This window comes from Nannospalax galili, unplaced genomic scaffold (assembly GCF_000622305.1).
Source record: "Nannospalax galili isolate Female #2095 unplaced genomic scaffold, S.galili_v1.0 scaffold290, whole genome shotgun sequence".
In the NCBI taxonomy this organism is placed as follows: domain Eukaryota; kingdom Metazoa; phylum Chordata; class Mammalia; order Rodentia; family Spalacidae; genus Nannospalax; species Nannospalax galili.
This window is the reverse complement of record NW_008331486.1, coordinates 5,651,643-5,669,921: the sequence shown is the minus strand read 5'-3', so window position 1 is coordinate 5,669,921 and position 18,279 is coordinate 5,651,643. Positions and strand designations below refer to the sequence as shown.

At 46.4% G+C, this 18,279-nt stretch overlaps 1 protein-coding gene across 6 annotated transcripts in view; it reads right to left on the bottom strand.

Annotated features, from left to right (window-relative positions):
* Positions 1–18,279, bottom strand: part of Slc25a25 (solute carrier family 25 member 25) — a 36,134-nt gene that overhangs the window by 7,152 nt on the left and 10,703 nt on the right. For 2 of the 6 annotated variants that reach the window (XM_008825289.2, XM_008825296.2), the window contains exons 2-3: positions 471–597; positions 302–389 (exon numbers count right to left, since the gene is read on the bottom strand). In XM_008825289.2, the coding sequence (XP_008823511.1) occupies positions 302–389; positions 471–597 (215 nt within the window). Of the gene's footprint in view, positions 1–301; positions 390–470; positions 598–2,313; positions 2,583–9,205; positions 9,440–18,279 lie in introns of those variants that run through there. The other 4 variants (XM_008825307.3, XM_008825315.3, XM_029559870.1 and 1 more) reach the window with 4 other exon arrangements.

The window sequence follows — 18,279 nt, the reverse complement described above, 5'->3', positions numbered from 1 at the left end:
TTTTTTTTTTGTCTTTTTTCTTGAGACAGGGTCTCCCTGTATCCCCAGGTGTCCTGGAAGTCACTATGTAGATCAGGCAGGCCTTGCACTCACAAAAATCCACCTGCCTCTGCCTCTCAAGTGCTGAGACTAAAGGCGTTCGCCACCACGCCCGGCTAAGGGTAAGGCTTCTTATCTATCCTTCCAAACCACAAGAAGGCCAGTTCAGGGAAACAGGTTAATACAGTGAACAGCAACATGGATTAGTCCAAAAGCCTTTTTTAAATAACATCACATCAAACAGAGGTTGCTGGATACTTACCTCTTGAGAATCTTTTCAGCCTGCTGTTCAGAGATCTTGACTCCCAAGTCCCGTAGGGACTGCATGATCTCCTGTGCATCAATTCGTCCTGTAACAACAGCGCTGTGAGCTGGGGCCAAGAACATGGAAAGCCCAAGGCCTGGCCAGCAGGAACTATAGCCAAACTCACCATCATTCTTTTTGTCCAGACTCTTAAACACCAGCCTCAGTTTTTTCTCATGATCTTGGAGGTAATGGACAAACTCTTCAAAGTCCAGTTGCCCATCAAGGTCCTTATCACCAGCTTGCACAATTTTCTAGAAAATAGAAGGATTTGTGGTTTTATTATTTCTTGTCACAGGTAGAGATCTCTCCCCAGGGAAAAACTGATCTCCCCAATAACCAAAGATTTCTAGCCCCTACCCCCAGCAAGAATATACTAGCCCATATGAGGTCCATCACATCATTTATCCACACACCAGAGCCACTGCTTAGATCCCTGATGGCTGTTCAGAAGCCAAGCAGGGGCCCACTCTGCTTTTCCAACAGGCAAAGAAAAAGGAGCCCCTGGGAAGAACTCTTCAGACAGGCCAGCGGGGTAGCCCGGCAGTTGCTCTTTCCAAGCACCTCCAAGATCAGCTTGTTACATAGCTAGGGTTAGCTGCTTGGCTCTCCTGAATGGCTGTCCCTGGAGTCAGACTTCAGCCCCACACTCCTTGCTGAGAGGTGAGGATAGCCTTGGAATCCAGATTCCCATAGGAATCTGTACTTGCTCTATCCTCTGTGGTGGCACTCGCCCAAGAACAATTTGGTGGCCAGGGTGAAGGTGCAGGGCAATGCCTACTTGGCAGAAACATTGCCAGGGAATACTCTGGAGGCTAGAGAAGTAGTAGGAGCCAAGAGCAACTATTCTTAGGCCTGTGCTTGATGGCACTGCCAGTACAGACCCTAGTCTCAGGGATGCCAGACAATATAACCAACCCTAGACCTCCCAACCAGGCACTAAAAATCAGGGCAGCTTTACTTAGTTTAGTGACCTAGGAAGGCTTTAAGAGACCCTGTCCTTCAGAGGTGAGCATTGCTCAGCAGCTTATTCAGTGTTGTCTGCTCAGCAACTGGAGCTTCTCCACTCTGGGGTATGGGGCCGCAAGATGCTTTACTGAATCCTCTCCAACAGCTCTAAGAGGTAGAACCTATCCTTTCCTATACGCTACAAAACAAGAAACGGGAGTTCCAGGAGATAATGGTCACATGAGATTATACAGCCAGGGGAGTGGTGTGCAGGATTCACATGCATCCTGAGCCACCCTGAAGGTTAATCTCAAGAATGGGGGGCAACATGGGTCACTCCTTTGTGTGAGCTGCAATATCATCCCCTCAGTGCATGCTGCCATCACCAGCACTGGAGGACAGTACAGAACCTGATGAACCGAGGCCAGAAGGCTAGCGTGCCCCACAGCCTGTGGCTCAGTCTCTCATCATAAAAAAGTCAGGATCTCTGCTGCCACCCTGTTCCTTGGGTACCTAAGGGTCTAGAAGGAGGGAAAGCTGCCCTCCTTATGTCTTCCTCTCAGGGTCCAGAACAGCCAGCTCCAGCCCTCGGCCCCTCTCTGCATCCTGGGTTGTCAAAGAGGAGCCCCGTAGCCTCTCCCCTCCTGTGTACTCCTAGCCTTTGCTCTGGAGTCATAACACCTACCCACTACCACTGGATAGCCTTCAGTCTCTTTTTCAGTCCTTTACATCTCAGAAGGCTCTACCTCAGCCATAAAAAGGACTCCTTCTCCAGAGAGTCCATCTCCCAAGAATGCCTTACTAGGAGTCCAGTCTTCCCTAGAAGTCACATGAAAACTGGTCATTCTTATGATCGTGACATAGACCTGCTGGCCACAGCCACGTGTGGGCTGGGAAACACCTACATTTCAGACATTCTTTCCTCCAGGCAGAGGAAGTCATGCCTGTGGTCCACTCATCTGGGGGGAAAACAAGCCAGTCCCTGCCTGCTGCCCCTCACAGCACCTGCTCAGCATACAGACCTGCTTCCACTGGCGATAGGTGGAAAACTCCTGTGAGGGGATAAAAAGGCTGAGTTTAAAGATGGACTTCAGCTCGGAGGGAAGCCCCTTGGACTCAAAGTACTGGAACTCCGTCTGAGCCTCCCCCATGATCGGCACATACAGGCACAGGCAAAGCATGCTGACGAGATGGGGTGCTCAGCCACCACCAGGACCAAGTACTGGCAGAAGTCAAGAAGGAGAAATGACCTGGTTCCCAGGAAACTTGCACAAGATATGCCGGCCTCACTGTCATTGGCTACTTAAGCCCTGCCCTTTTACTTAATTGAAAAAAAAAACCCGCCCACTGTAAGTACAGCCAGCAGCCAATGAGCACAGGCCCAGCAGCCACAGTATCAGGTTGCTCAAGAGCAGAGGTTTAAAGATCAGGACTGACGTCACTGCTCCCTGCAGTTAACTCTTGTTGGAGAGGAGGCAGTAAGCTCTTTCTTGGACAGTAGGCTCGGCCTTGGGTCACAGTCCCATGCCCAAACAAACCTTCACTCCTTGGCTGCCAACCCCTCCAAATAAACAAACAGCGTACAGTCTGTTTTCATACAAGGTCCCCAAATGCGTCATACTATACAGGGGCTTTCTCCCTTAGTAAATCATTCACAATTGAAAATACAATTGAAAATTCAGCAGAAATAGAGAAACTTGAATCAGTGCTGCTGAAAACGGGCCCAGGCAGCTATGAGAAAGGAATCTGAGAGCCTCCTCCCCAGCAGTCCTTGAATCTGGACCCCTCAGTCCACAAGCATGCAGTGCCTAGGAACTGCTTCCATCAAACACTCTGGGGTCAGTTTTCAAAGCCCATGCCCATTCACAGCACTTGAAAACTTGGTCTGAACACAGATTTGATAACTTTGCTGTGCCATCCAAAAGCCTTTTAAAATTAATTAAAATGAATCAGGCTCACAACTATAATCCCAGCACTCCAGGGGCTAGGGCAGGGGGATCTCCAGTTTGAGGCCAGCCTGGGTTACATATTAAGACCTGTTTCAAAGTCAGGGTGGAAGGGCTGGGGATGTAGTTCAGTGGTAGAAGGCTTGCCTACCATGCAAAAGGCTCTGGGCTTGTGATCGCTAATAATCTGGACTGGTTTGAGAAGCTCCTAGGAGATTAGTAAAGCACACTTCTGGGTGTGCCTGTGTGTTTCCAGGACACAGGCTGGGGTCCCAGGTGAAACAGGGAGGGAGAGGAAGCCAGCTGGTATCAGCATTCTGTTTCCTGGCCACTATGATGAACTGAAATCTCTGAAACCATGAGGCAAAAACCAACCCTTCCTCCTTAATTATTTCACAGTAATTTAAATCTGACTAGTTGTTGGGCTGTAATCTTAGTATTCAGGAAGCCTGAGCAGGATGAGAGAAATGAATATAAATATGAGCATGAAATAAAGAATTCAGCTCCTCACCTATGTACATGGCAAATGCTTCTTGTTGGTCCCTGGGCATCCCATTATCACAGAAACTCCACTGGGCAACCCAGCTCTAGAACAACCCTTTTAGAAGAGGAAGAGAGACCATCTCAGGCTCTGGAAAGATCTGATCATTAATTTAAAAATGTTTTATTATTTTAAATTATGTGTACGTGTGTTTGTGTGTATGTGTTTTGTCTATGTGTGTGTATGCCACATGCATGAGGGGTGCCTTCATGTCCAGAGGTGTGGAATCCCCTGGAGCTGTATTTGCAGGTGGTTGACAGCTGCCTGATGTGGGTGCTGGGAACTGAACCCAGGTCGGTCCTCTGCAAGAGCAGCAAGTGCTCTTAAGCACTAAGCCACTCTCCACCTCTAGATACAACCATTTTTGAGGAAGTCTTTCCATACCAGCCTGCATTCTCTTGTCATTCCTTCCCTTCAGAGGAAGAGACCACGTCACTAAGACAGGACGGGATCAGTCCCACCCTCATTCCTGCTACAGTGTACTGCTTCCTAATATAGACTAAGTCTTCTCACTCCTAGGATGGATAAAAATAGTTATCATTTGGGGATCAAAAATGAAAGGATCTCTCAAATCATTCCAAAGTGTTTTGCTAAGAACCAGTGAAGATGCCATGCATGGTGCATGCCTTTAATACCAGCACTTGGGCGGCAGAAGCAAGAGGATCTCTGTGAGTTTGAGGCTAGCCTGGTCTACACAGCGAGTTCCAGGCCAGCCACAACTACAGAGTAAGACCTTGTCCCTCCCCTACCCCCCCCAAAAGAAAGAACCCATGAAGAGGATTTTAGAATAAGACACTGATACACTATTTTGTACAACACTATGGAACAGAATCTAACAAGGCATTTTGGCCTTCCTGAGGAAGTCTGTAAATGCAGGTCCTGAAATGCACTGGGTGGATTGATGAGGAGGCTCAAATTATCCAGGCAGAATCCTGCTCAGCCTCCACTAAGTCCATGACACTCAGCTGTCTCTTAAACAGCTCAATCCAGAGCAGTCTGCTTTAGAGCTATTATAGCACCCATCTTAATTCTACTGTTGGGGTCCTAAAGGCAGAAGGCTATTGCTTCAGACCTTGTATGTCTTGGCCCTCATCTCTTGCTTGAATCACGGAAGGGGTGTGCCAGAAGTTTCTGGGTGAGGGCTGCCAAGATGGCTCAGCAGGTAAAGGTGCTTGCCACCAAGGCTGACAACCCAAGTTCAATTCCCAGACCACACATGGTAGGAGAGACCTGACTCCTGCAAGTTATCCTCTGACCATCATACACATGCCATGTAGCCACACACACATCACACACAAACAATAATAAATGTAATTTTTTTTTTGGTCTTTTTGAGACAGTCTCCCTGTAGCCCCAGCTGTCCTGGATTCACATCACACACAAACAATAATAAATGTAATTTTTTTTTTGGTCTTTTTGAGACAGTCTCCCTGTAGCCCCAGCTGTCCTGGATTCACTATGGAGACCAGGCTGGCCTTGAACTCACAGAGATCCTCCTGCCTTTGCCTCCCAAGTGCTGGGATCAAAGGCGTGCGCCACCATGCCTGGCAATAAATGTAATTTTAAAAAATTTAATTTACTGGCATTCCCTTGGCTATAACTAAGTTCATTATTCTACACATACCAACAGTTTCAGGGAGCCAGGAAAAGTTCTGTGAAATGTTCTGTAAGTGAGTGTCAACATGTTATTTTACAATGGTGACATCAATTCTATTCCAACATTAGTTTTGTTTCATTTTCTGCAGTGATGAGGACTGAACCCAGAGCCTTGAATGCCTGGCAAGGGTTCTACTGAGCTATACCCAGAGATCCAACATTAGCTGTTTTTGTTTTAATTTAAATTTTATTATTATCGTTTTTTTTTAAATTTTATGTGTATGAGTGTATTGCCTGCATGTGGGTAAGTGCACCTGTGTCATGCAATGCCTGTGGAGGTCAGAAGACATTGGATTCCTCCAGAACTGGAGTTATAGGAGGTTGTCAGCTGCCATAAAAACAGCTAGTGCTCTTAATCACTGAGCCATCTCTCCAGCCCAGTCCCCTCTCCCTCCATGTAGACCAAGCTGGCCTTGAGCTCAGAGATCCCCCTGCCTCTGCCTCTGCTGGGATTAAAGGTGTAAGCCACCACACCCAGCAGTTGTTTCTGTTTTTGAGGCAGGGTTTCCCTATGTAGCCCAGGCTTGCCTCAAATTCAGAATCTTCTGCCTCAGCCTTCCAAGTGCTAGAATTACAGGCATGAGCCATCATCAGCTTAAGAAGCTTTATAACATTTTTATTTTCACTGTGTTAAGTCCCAAGGATTGTATTCACTGGAAGCTAGGCATGGTGGTGCACACCCATAATCTCAATACCCAGTGTAGGGTGAGACAGGAGGATCCTGAGTTAGAGACAGGCCTGGGCTATATAGGAAGACTGTATTGCCGTGTCTGTCCTCCCCTGCCCTCTCTGGAGAAGAAAGAGACTTCACTGTGTAAACTTGTATTTGCTTATTTAAACCATCCATCTTATAATCCAGAATTCCATCTTCACACAAAAATGGATTATTCTAGAATGAGTCAATCTCTAGCTGCCTGGTATCAAAAATAATTGCTTTACCCTGGGATTTGCAGACCATGAAGCCCAGAGGGGCTCTACGGTCATCTCATAAATCTCTGACCAGATTTGCCGAAGCCTTCAAGCCTGTGGGTGACAGGGCTCAGGCTCACAGCCAGGGCCAGACTCTAGTTACAACACGTACTTAAAGCAGTGCCCTAAGCCGATTACGCATATGGGGTTTTTTGAGCCTGGTTTCCAAGGAACACCTTGAAGCCTGATACTGAGACCTCTTGTAAGTAACAGATCACACTGGAAGGCAGCAGGTAAGTAGGAAAGGAGCAAGTTGAGCCATAAGTCAAACAAGCAGCAGCTGTTTCTGAAGCCTATGGGAGCCACACAAGGAAGCAGGGACAGCAGACTCAGGTTCCATTCCTGATGATTCCCAGCAGCTCACAGCCTTTTAAGCGCTCTGCTGCACTGCACACAACCCTCTGCTCTTATTCTAATTCCCTGACCCAGATCTGTTTCAGCTCCTCTGACGCCATCCCTGTGACTAGGGCACAGAAAAACAAAGAGCACTAGATTCCTTAGTTTAGTGCATCAGATTTCATTTTATAGGTAAAGGAGCAGTTTCTCCCACAAGCATCTTTCCACTCAGATCAGCTTTCCTTGTCCTGCCACTCTATCACATGCCCAGGCCCGCTCCCCAAGCAGGTACTTCCTGTAAGGGCTGGAATACAAATAGGAACAGGGCAGGTACAGTGCCTTTGGGAGTGTAGCACTGGGTCAGAAAGTAACACCCCCCTCCTCTGCAATGACTCAGACCAAGGCAGAAATATTATTATGTACTGGAGATGGGCAAGCCCCACCCACCCTCAAGGCTCTCCAATCTCATTGGCTGCTGTGTCATTTTATGATCGGGTTGCCATGACAGCGCAGTGTAGCGGGTTTCCAATGAAACCTGCCTACACTTGGCAATTACAGACACAATGAGCAAAATTCTGGGCTTCCGAGAAGACAGCCCCTCAGGATTTAAGCTCCAATGCTGCGAGGGCACCTCCCACTCCAGACAAATGGCTTTCTCTCCCAATTGCAGATTAACTGTAAGACAAAGATAAAGGGGGAAACTGGAACAGTTCCTAGAATAAAAGCTGCAGGTACCCGCCTCACAAACAGAAAGGGGGAAGTGAGAAGGAAACAAAGTAGTTTGCTGGACAATGAGAAGCCTGAGAACAAGAGTCTCCACAAGGGTTCCCAGGCTTTCTGGAGGTTTCCTCCTAAGAAGGGCAGAGGCTGACCCTTGATGATCACATCTCCTGGTGCACTTATATGTGTAAATGCTCTGACTATTCAAGTCTTCATTTACCCGCTTTCTAAGAGTACACTGACCAGAGGTGCTTGCTTTGAGCCAATCCAGCTGCTCTATCTACCACTTGTCCTCCCTTCCCCTCCCTACCCAGCCCACCAACCCACTTCCCTTTTAGGAAATAGCCAGTACAAGGGCATGGGTCTCTCCATTCTGCAGGCCTGAAGAGAAAGTCTTACCCAAGGCAACCCCCAGGGGGTGGGGGGAGATGGTGAGGAGAATCCGTATGAGATTGGGAAATGGAGCCGTTAATTATTAAAGTAAAAAAAAAGGTGATTTTAAGAGGCAGTCAGCTAATTCAGGTCGTAAGACGCGCAGGGCTACAGATGAGAGCTCCTCATAAAGCCAGAACCACCATTTCTGATTTTGTCCAACATGACGAAAGGTAGCAAGGGACACCTTCTTGTAGCACATTAGGTTTGCACATCTCAGGCAGGACGCCAGCTCTTGGAGCCCCTGACAACCACAGGAGCTCATCACAGTCTATGGGTTCTCGTCAATACTCAACCACGGCAGAAGATGTGACAGCAAAGTCCCTCTCTCCTGACACAGGCACCAAGGAAATTAATGGAGAGATCCAATTTGATGGGGGGCGGGGGGGCATCTATACCACTCCAAACCCTGGGTAGGAGCTCCTTGCCCTCTCTGACTGAGGAAGGAGAAAAGAGTCCCAAAGAACCAAAGCTTAGAATAGAACAAGGTCACATCTGCTGCAGACAGTTCCAAACTCCGTTCTAATCCTGAGAACTCAATTAGTCCCGTTTAATGCTGTTTTCTTAAGGAAAAGTAAAGCACTCAGGACAAAGGTCCAGGGATGAGGTTCAATCTCCACTCTTCCTCTCCTTAATTCTGTAACTCTGGGAAAACTATTTAACTTTTCTGTACTTTTCCCATCTTCAATCTGGGAGTCGTCACTTACCTTGGCTCTTGGGAGGACTGGATGCAACAACCCATGCTCAGGGCTCAGAAAGGATGAAAGGCTGTGGCAGCTGGCTGACCCTGGTGTCTGTGGTCACTCCAAGAGAGACACCAGTCCCTGCCCTTCCATGACTGCTGGCTCTTAGACCCAGCCCGGGACTGAAGGTAAGCAGGGCCTAAAGGGGAGTGTGACCTTCAAGATGCTGATAAGAACTGTCCCCTTTTAAGGCAGCCCTCACTTGCCCTCTCAACTGGTCCTCTTAGCATTGTTCAGATAAGTGAGGACAGTATATTTTAGTTTGTCCCTTAGTTTTAAATGGCTTTTTCAGTGAAACAGACAAATTTTAAGGCAAATCTACTGAAGTTAACCTTTTCTCCTCAATAGCACACACTAGGGAGACCACAACAGGTAAGAAAGCATTTATTTTGGTGACTGAGATTTTGAACCAAATCTTGTGGGCTTCTTTGTTGCCTAATACTTCTCTCTGACCCTCCAATACCAGACTGATTTTTAAAGTTCTCCCTTCCTCCCCACACCCTTCTTTTCTCCAGGAAAATGATTCTAGCCCAGCCCCTAAACTCAAAGGCCTTCTCAAAGGTACTGTTACCTTAGGAAACTGTTCTGCAGGTCCGACCACCAGCAAGATGGTGGGTCGCTTTTCCGTGGTCTCAGCCCTTCCATTCTGTTTCCCCAAAAAGCTGGACATCTGGTCTCCCCGAGCAGGAGCTTGGGTACCTCTGACTTCATGGTTGATGCCCTCTCTGGAGTCTTGGCACCCAGCTCTAGGGAAGAAGCTAGACAGAAAATGCCACAGCATCTGTAGCATCTCGGCTTCCCCCAAATGCCACTGCTGGTGAATATTCCCGTTTGAGAGATGTGCCCACAATGCCAAGGGTCTCTGGCAATGCAGCTGTCTGGAATACTAGCCTGGGGAGTTCTCAGGCTAGAAGCTCCTCATGCATGAACTGTTCCCTGCTTTTTCAAATTCAAGAGCACTGCTGTCCGTGCCTAGCCTAAGAAGTGGCTTGCTTAGGGCACCTCCCTAGCTGTTAACAATAAGGAACAGCTGGGCTTCTCCAACCAATGCTCACTTCTGCAGGTGGCCGGCCAAAGGTTTGGCTTTTTTAAGGCAAAAGTGATATCCAGACAGACCTTTCCTGGAGACTAAAACAACTTCGAGCTCTCAGTCATTGGGCCGTCCTCTCTCATTCCGCAAACCCAGGACCGAGCATCCAGGCTGCATTCACACTGCAGCAGAGCCTGGCCAATCACCTCTGCCGACACTACCAAGTTTGTTATCCCAACCAGCACTAGCCCTCCAATCACAGGCAGCGGATTTCTTGCCTGCAGCCCTGCAAGTCGCTGGGAGGTACAGATGAGGTTCATTTGCAGAATCTGAGCCGGCTCATCTTCAGACAGCTTCTTATGCTCCATAGGGGGAGTGTCCAGAATGGCATCTGCCAAATTTATTGTGATCCAGGGAGGGTCCTTGGCAACCCGTCAAGACACTTTTTTTTTTTTCTTTTTTGAGACAGGGTCTCTCTGTAGGCCCAGCAGTCCTGGAACTCACTATGTAGACCAGGCTGGCCTTGAACTCACAAAGATCCACCTGCCTCTGAGTGCTGGGATTAAAGGCGTGCGCCACCACGCCCGGCCTGTCAAGACACTTTTTATCACTCCCTCCTTCCATTATTCAATTTTCCCCAACCCATGCAGAACAGAAAGCATGCCATATCATAGTGGTCTCCCATGATCACATCACAGACCCTTCTACCCCTAGTTCCTCTAACCAGGCACAAACTTCTATCTAGGCTGAGCTGAGTAGATGACTGTGAATTAGTAAGGGATTAATCTTTGGTTACTTGTTTCTTAGTTTACTAGCAGACAAATGTATTGACCAACTATAATCCTTCACAAAGCTGACCAAGTGTTCATAATCATTCTACTTTAAAAACAAAAGCCAGGGCCAGGCGTGGTGGTGCACACCTTTAATCCCAGCACTCGGGAGGCAGAGGCAGGTGGATCTCTGTTGAGTTTGAGGCCAGCCTGGTCTACATAGTGAGTTCTAGGACAGCTGGGGCTACAGGGACACCCTGTCTCGAAAAGACCAAAAAAAAAAAAAAAAGAAAAAAACCAAGGGCTAGAGAGATAGTTCAGTGAGTAAAGGTGATTGCCACCAAGGCCTGCCCCCCACCCCCGAGTTTGAGTTCTGGAATGTATATGATGGAAGTAGAGAAGTGAATGAGTTGTCCTCTGACTGCTACACATACAACACACATATGCACATAAATTATATTAAATTAAAATTTAAAGATACAACCCCACAAAAGTTCAGTAAACTCATGGAAGAGTATAGGATACATCCACCCTCACCCACTGCTGCAACCCTCAGAACAGAAACCTAGTTACAGGTACCAACATTTCAAAAGCTCCAACCTTCTGGCATAGCAACTCCACTTTTAAGAATTTATTCTGGGGAGCCAGGCATGGTAGCACTTGCCTTTAATCCCAGCACTCTGGACGCAGAGGCAAGTGGATCTCTGTGAGTTCAAGGCCAGCCTGGTCTACATAGTGAGTTCCAGGCCAGCTGGGGTGTGGTGGATAGCTTTAGTTGTCAACTTGATACACCTGGGTTGAGGGAGCCTCAACTGGGGAATTGCCTCCATTGGACTGGCCTGTGGCCATGTCTATGGGGCATCTTCTTGATTGAATGATGTGGGAGGGCCCAGCCTACTGTGGGTGTGGTGCCATCCCTGGGCAGGTGGGCCTATGTTACATAAGAAAGCAGGTTGACCAGGGACCAGAGGAGCAAGCCAGTAAGCAGCGTTCCTCCATGGCCTGTGCTTCAGCTCCTGCCTCCAGGTTCCTGTCCTGAGTTTCACTACCTTGGACTCCCTCAGTGATGAACTATGACCTGGGAGATGTAAGCTGAATAAACCCTTTCCTCCCCAAGGTGGTATTTGTCACAGCAACTGAAGTCAAGTAGGACATAGGGCTACAGGGAAACCCGTCTCAAAATAAATAAATAAATAAATAAATAAATAAATAAATAAATAAATAAATAAATAAAAGACCAAAAGAAAATTTATTCTGGGGCTGAAGAGATGGCTCAGAGGTTAAGAGCACTGGCTGTTTTTTGCAGAGGACCTGGGTTCAATTCCTAGCACCATATGATGGCTAACAACCATCTGTAAATCCAGTTCCAGGGGAATTTGATGCCCTCTTCTAACCTCTGTGCCATCGCGTGACATGGGTGCACTTACATACATGCAGGCAATACACTCAAACAAATAAAATATTTCAAAAATTTTGTTCCATAGATAAGTTTGCATATGTGAGGAAAACACATATGTATTATGCATATATACAAATTCATCTATACATATTACATCTATATATATATGTATATAATATATATAAAATTTTGGGGTTGTTTTTGAAACAGGGTCTTCCAGTAGCCCCAGCTCACCTGGAACTCCCTATGTAAACCAGGCTGGCCTTGAACTCACAGAGATCCACCTGCCTCTGCCTCCGGAGTGCTGGGACTAAAGGAATGCGCCACTACGCCCAGCCTTATATTACACATATTTTTTGTAACTTTGCTCATAGGGTTTTTCCTTTCATTGAGAATTTCATACATGTATATAATGAAATATATTTCCATTTCTCCCCTCTATCTCCCACCACATTCTCCATCATGCCCCATTCCCAACTTCAAGTTGTTTTATTCTGATAGCCCACTAAGTTTAGTTAGTGCTGCCCAGATGTACATGCTGTGAGGCCATCCACTGGAGAATGGGAAACCTACCAGTGGCCACATCCTCAATAAAGAATGATTCTCTCTCCCCTAGCAATTACGCACTGCCAACAGTTCCTGAGTACGGGGTGGGGCCTGGAGATCATCTACACCAATGCCAGAATTTTGGCTGGCTTGATCTTGTGTAAATCTTATACAGGTAACCACAGCTCCTGTGAGTTCATGATTTCAATAGCCATGTCATGTCCATCCAAAAGACATTTCATAGCACTCCTCTTTCCCTTCCTCTAGCTCTTACATTTTTCCAGTTCCTCTTCCCTGATGTTCCCTGAGTCTGGGGGATGGGGTGGTCATAATACAGGGAACAACTTGCAGGAGTCATCTCTCTCCTTTCATCATGTGGGTCTCCAGAATCGAACTCAGGTCATCAGGATTGGTGGCAGGTGCCTTTACCTGCTGAGTCATCAGGTCAGCTCAACAGCTGACTCTTAGGAGAACATCTATATAAATTATGGTATGCCTATACAACACAACTCTTATGGAAGTTTTAAAAATAAGGCAGCTCAGTTAGGCATGGTAGCACATGCCTTTTATCCCAGCACTCAGGAAGCAGAGGCAGGGGCAGGCCCAGCTTGGTTTATATACGGAATTCCATGCCAGACCGGGTTTTAAAGACCCGGTCTTTAAAAAAAAAAAAAAAAAAAGCAGCAGCTCTTACAGTAATGTGTGCTATCATGGGATGACCCGAAGATAACTTGTTAAATGGACCTTGTTACATGTGAAGATTGTCACTGAAAGGTCACTAAAATTAAAGAGGGCCTGGAGCAAAGAGTATATTTAGGAACTTGAGAGAAGGCAGGCTGATGAGAGTTTCTTTTTAAGTTTGTGAATTTCCTTCTTTCCTTCCTTTCCTTCTTCCCTCCCTCCCTCTCTCCTTGTGTATGTCTGCGGGCATGTGCATGCCATGTTGCACATGTGGAAATCAGAGACAGTTCTTTCTTAGGTAGCTGGACTTGTGGCAAGTGACTTTCTCTAATGAGCCCTCTTGCAAGGTCTAGGAGACTTAGTTTTGCTGAATCTCTTCGATAATCTTTTTTTTTTTCGTCTTTTTGAGACTCACAGAGATTCACCTGCCTCTGCCTCCTGAGTGCTGGGATCAAAGGCATGCATCACCACACTAAGCCAATAATCTCTATTTTTAAAATATTATCAATAATCTTTAATACTGAAGACTGAATATTTTTCTCTTTCTCTCTCCCCACCTGCAGTATTAGGGACTGAATCTAAGACTCACTCATGCTAGGTAAGAGCTCAATCACCGAGCTTTTTCCCAAGCACTTCTAAAAACATTTTTACTATTTTCTTCATTTTGGGACAGGATCTCACTAAATTGCTCAGGCTATCCTTGAACCCATTCTGTAAGCCAGGAAGGCCTTGAACTATCACCCCTCCTGCCTTAGCCTCCCAAGAAGCTGGACTTACAGGCCTTTGCCACCAGATCCATCTCTGATTCAATATTCTTATCTACAAATTGGGGACAGTACCAGAACTGTTTTTGTTATTTCAGGCCAATCTAGAACAAAAATCCCTAAACAAACAAATTAATTCTTTTTATTTATATATTTTTTAGTGCTGGGGGATTGAATTTGGGGCCTTGCCCATGCTAGACAAGTGCTTAACCTACTACTCTGGCACAAGTTAATCCTTTAACAAACATAAATCTTGTTTTTAGGTACAGATGCGAAATGGTGTGAAATGAAGGAGACAGTAGTGTTTTGGGCTCCCATCTGCAAAACTCCCTTATTCAGTGGACTGAATTAATTAAACGGACTTCTCCATGCCTCCAAACTGAATTACAAATGCCATAGAGTCCAGCCAGGAAGGAGCAGCAGGGAATGATTCATACCTTCCTGCTTTTAACAAGGAAAAATTTAAACAAAATATCTGAAATAATGTTTTAAACCCATTGAACAGGCACAAAGTTGACAGTGCTTCCTGACAAATGTATACAAATGAGGGAATTGCTAGCACTGCAGCAGCTTCCTGCCTGGAGTTTCCAGGTGCTGATGCAGGGGAAGAGCTTAAGCAGAACCGGGCAATCTCCCAATATTAAAGAGGCTGGGGTCTGGAGAGATGGTGCAGCAGTTAAGAACACTGTTCTTGCAGAAGACCTGGGTTCAAATCCCAGCACCCACATGGCAGCCAACAACTTCATGACTCCAGTTCCAGGGGATCCAACAGCCCCTTCTGTCCTCTGCAGGCATTGCACAACACAGGTGCACTTACCTACATGTAGGCAATACATACATATACACAGAGTGAAAATAATAAAAATAAAAAAGAGGTGAGGCTGGAGTTGGGCCTGGTGACACAAGACTTTAGCCTCGGTACTTGGGAGGCAGAGGCAAGTGGGTCTCTGTGATCAAGGCCAGCCTGGTCTATAAAGTGAGTTCCAGGCCAGCTGGGACTACAGGGAGACCCTGTCTCAACACACCCCCCACCCATAAAGAAAAGAGAAGAGTTGAGGCTGATACCACAGCAGCTTGGTATGCAGGAGCAGGGGTACCAGAGAGGCGTAGTGGCAGAAGGCCCCTTAGTCACACCATTAAGATCACAGTGCTAACAGTCCTGTTGCCACCAGTCAGTGAAAAACCTCACCACAGCGTTTCAGGAAGAATACTCAAGAAAGTTTAGCATCAATAGTGGGCAAAGTCATTCAACTACACCCATCAAGGCAAACCCTGCAATGTGCAATCTGTTTCAAATAACTGCACTCAGAATAAAGCTTAAGAATACCTAAAGAAATTGAAAACTAGCTGGCCTTCAACAGGGTAAAATCTAGAAACAGGCATGTCTACCTATAATTTCCACTTCTCAGAGGCTGAGGCAGAACTGGGCACGGCGGCAACACCTTTAATCCCAGAACTTGGGAGGCAGAGGCAAAGAGCACTGTGAGATACAGGCCAACCTGGTCTACATAGTGAGTTCCAGGTTGGTTGGGGCTACAGAAAGACCTCCCCCGCTGCACGGGGGGGTGGGGGGAGAAGCAAAGCAAACTGTAATTACTACACAATTACAATTCAATCTCACTTAGCTTCTTGGGCAGGAGAGACCTAGGTAAATCCAGAGGATGGCTGGCACTCAGACGCCTTCTATACCTATAGTTTATAGGCATCAGCAGAAGCTGTTAAGATGAGACTGATCACTTACAAGGTAGCTCACACTTCTATTTTTTCAATTTTTATTTTATGTGTTTTGCTTGCATGTATGTAAGTGCACCAGGAGTATGCAGTGCCCAGAGGCTAGAAGAGGGCATTGGATTCCCTGGAACTGGAGTTACAGATGGTTGTTAACTGCACATGAATGCTGGGAACAAAACCTGGGTTCTCTGGAAGAGTAGCCAGTGTGCTTAACTACTGAGCCATCTCTCCAACACCTAGCCCACACTTCTAAGAATCTAGAAAATAGACTAAATGGATGACAGCGAGTCACAGGATCTGATGATTTTCAGAAGAAAAAAAAAGGTTCTAGTGGAATGGTCCTCCAGTGGCAAGTAGTCAACTGACTTATTCCAAGTTACCCAGATAAACTACTCAGAGTAGGAGTCCCCAGAGCATTATACAGAAGGCCAACTACAGAGTCCTCTGGGAGTCTTATAACAACACTGCAGAGAGTGCTTGCTCCCATTCTGAGGATTCCCACGGCAATCTCATCTTGCCTACTTGTTTAACTACCAGCTACCCATCTTTGAATTATTATTAACATTCAAAGCAGGCAGTGTCAGTGGGAAGACTATTAACACTTTTTAACTGAAAAACGAAGCCAGATTTATTTGATAGAAAGCCAGGCTGATTTGGTTGACTGATCTGGTAATTAGGCCTGGCTCTGCAAATGAGGTCACAGGAGGGCTGAGACTCAACCAAATGGGTCAAACCTGAAGCTCTAAGGTTTTAACCAAAACCAGAACTGAAATCAACAAATGAAACCCACAAAATCAGCAAGTAGATAGACTTTCAAAAATCCTTCTGGCTGCACAGGATGCAAAGGAGCTTGCAGAATTACTTTTACAAATTGACATGTGGTCACAATTTCCTATTTCAGAGGCACAACAGTAGCAGGTGCAGGTGAGCACAGGCTTCCACTGAGAGGAGTCAACCAGCTAATTTAATGCACGTCCCTCTGCTAAGTGGCCTATGGGAGCAAGAGTTTGAGAACCAGAATGTGAGGCAGGCTACATGAACCCTCCCATCAGTGACTTAGCCAGTAATTAAAGAATGAAGAGGAACCAGCACTTGTCCCATTGTTACAAATGAATAAAAGGTATCAAAGATGGTAGTGATGAAAGGATGAAATCCCCAACCCATTTCCATTTGAGGAAGTAAAACCAGAAAACATAGCTTTGGCAAAAACTCCTAGAAAACTCTTGTAACTGAAGGAGAACAAAAGGTCTACAAAACAGTCTCCTGAATGGTTTGGTTTGTTTATGCCTAGTGAAAAGCCAGTCCCCATCCAGTTCAAGGTGAATGCCTTTTAACAAAGATGTCTTTTTCTCCTCCTGAAAAGAGGTGTACAACATTAACTGATCTTAAGTTTTGGACTTTTGAGCTGTAAGACCTGAATAAAAGTTTTGCAGAAGCAACAGTCCACGTAATGACATGAGATCTCTCTTCTCTTTCTGCTCACAGTTCTTTCGGATTAGTTATCTACTACGTTTGTGAGAAGATGGAGATGTACTGAAGCTAGCATGTAAAAAGTCAATTACCTAAAATGATGGAAAACCTCTGGACCAACTGCATCTGGCAGCCATACACTTCTCACAGGCTGAGTCCCCTTGCAGCTGCTGCACCTTTACTCTCACCTGTGCAAACCTGCAGATTCATTGTTTTAAAATATTTATATTTTTTATTTTGTGTGTATGAATGTATTGCCTGCATGTAAGTGCACCCATGTTGTGCAATGCCCATGGAGGTCAGAAGAGGGCTTCGGATTCCCTGGAATTGGCGTTATGGATAGTTGTTAGCTGCCATGTGGGTGCTGAGAATCAAACCTGGGTCCTCTACAAGAGTAGTCAGTGCTCTTAACTGACTCCAGCCCCTGCAGATTCACTATTAAAGGAGCATGAAGGGCTGGGCTACAGGTCAGGGGTCAGCACTTGCCTATTATGAATGAGGCCCTGGCCTTTGATCCCCAGCACTACCAAAAACAAGGTTTTCACCTTTTTTTCTTTTTCTTTTTTGTCTTTTTGAGACAGGGTCTCCTTATAGCCCCAGCTATCCTGGACTGACCATGGAGACCAGGCTGGCCTCGAACTCACAAAGATCCACCTGCCTCTGCCTCTGCCTCCCAAGTGCTAGGATTAAAGGCGTGTGCCACTACGCCCGGAGGTTTTCACCTTTTAAAAAAATATTTTATTATTCTTTTTTTTTTTTTTTTGAGCCAGGGTCTCCCTGTAGCTCCAGCTGGCCTGGCACTCACTATGTAGACCAGGCTGGCCTTGAACTCACAGAGATCCACGTGCCTCTGCCTCCTGAGTGCTGGGATTAAAGGCATGCACCACCATACCTAGTTTATTATTTTTATTTTATGTGTGCAAATGTACTGCCTGCATGTATGTGAGTGCATCCGTGTTGTACAATGCCCATGGAGGTCAGAGGAGGGCATTGGATCCCCTGGAACTGGAGTTATGGGCGGTTGTTGGTCACCCTGTGTGTGCTGGGATTCCGACCCAGGTCCTCTGTAAGAGCAGTCAGTGCTCTTAACAGCTGAGCCATCTCTCCAACCCGGTTTTCACCTTCTTAAAAACTGACATAAGGAGTCGGGCGTGGTGGCGCACACCTGTAATCCCAGCACTTGGGAGGCAGAGGCAGGAGGAACTCTGAGTTCAAGGCCAGCCTGGTCTACATAGTGAGTTCCAGGACAGCTGT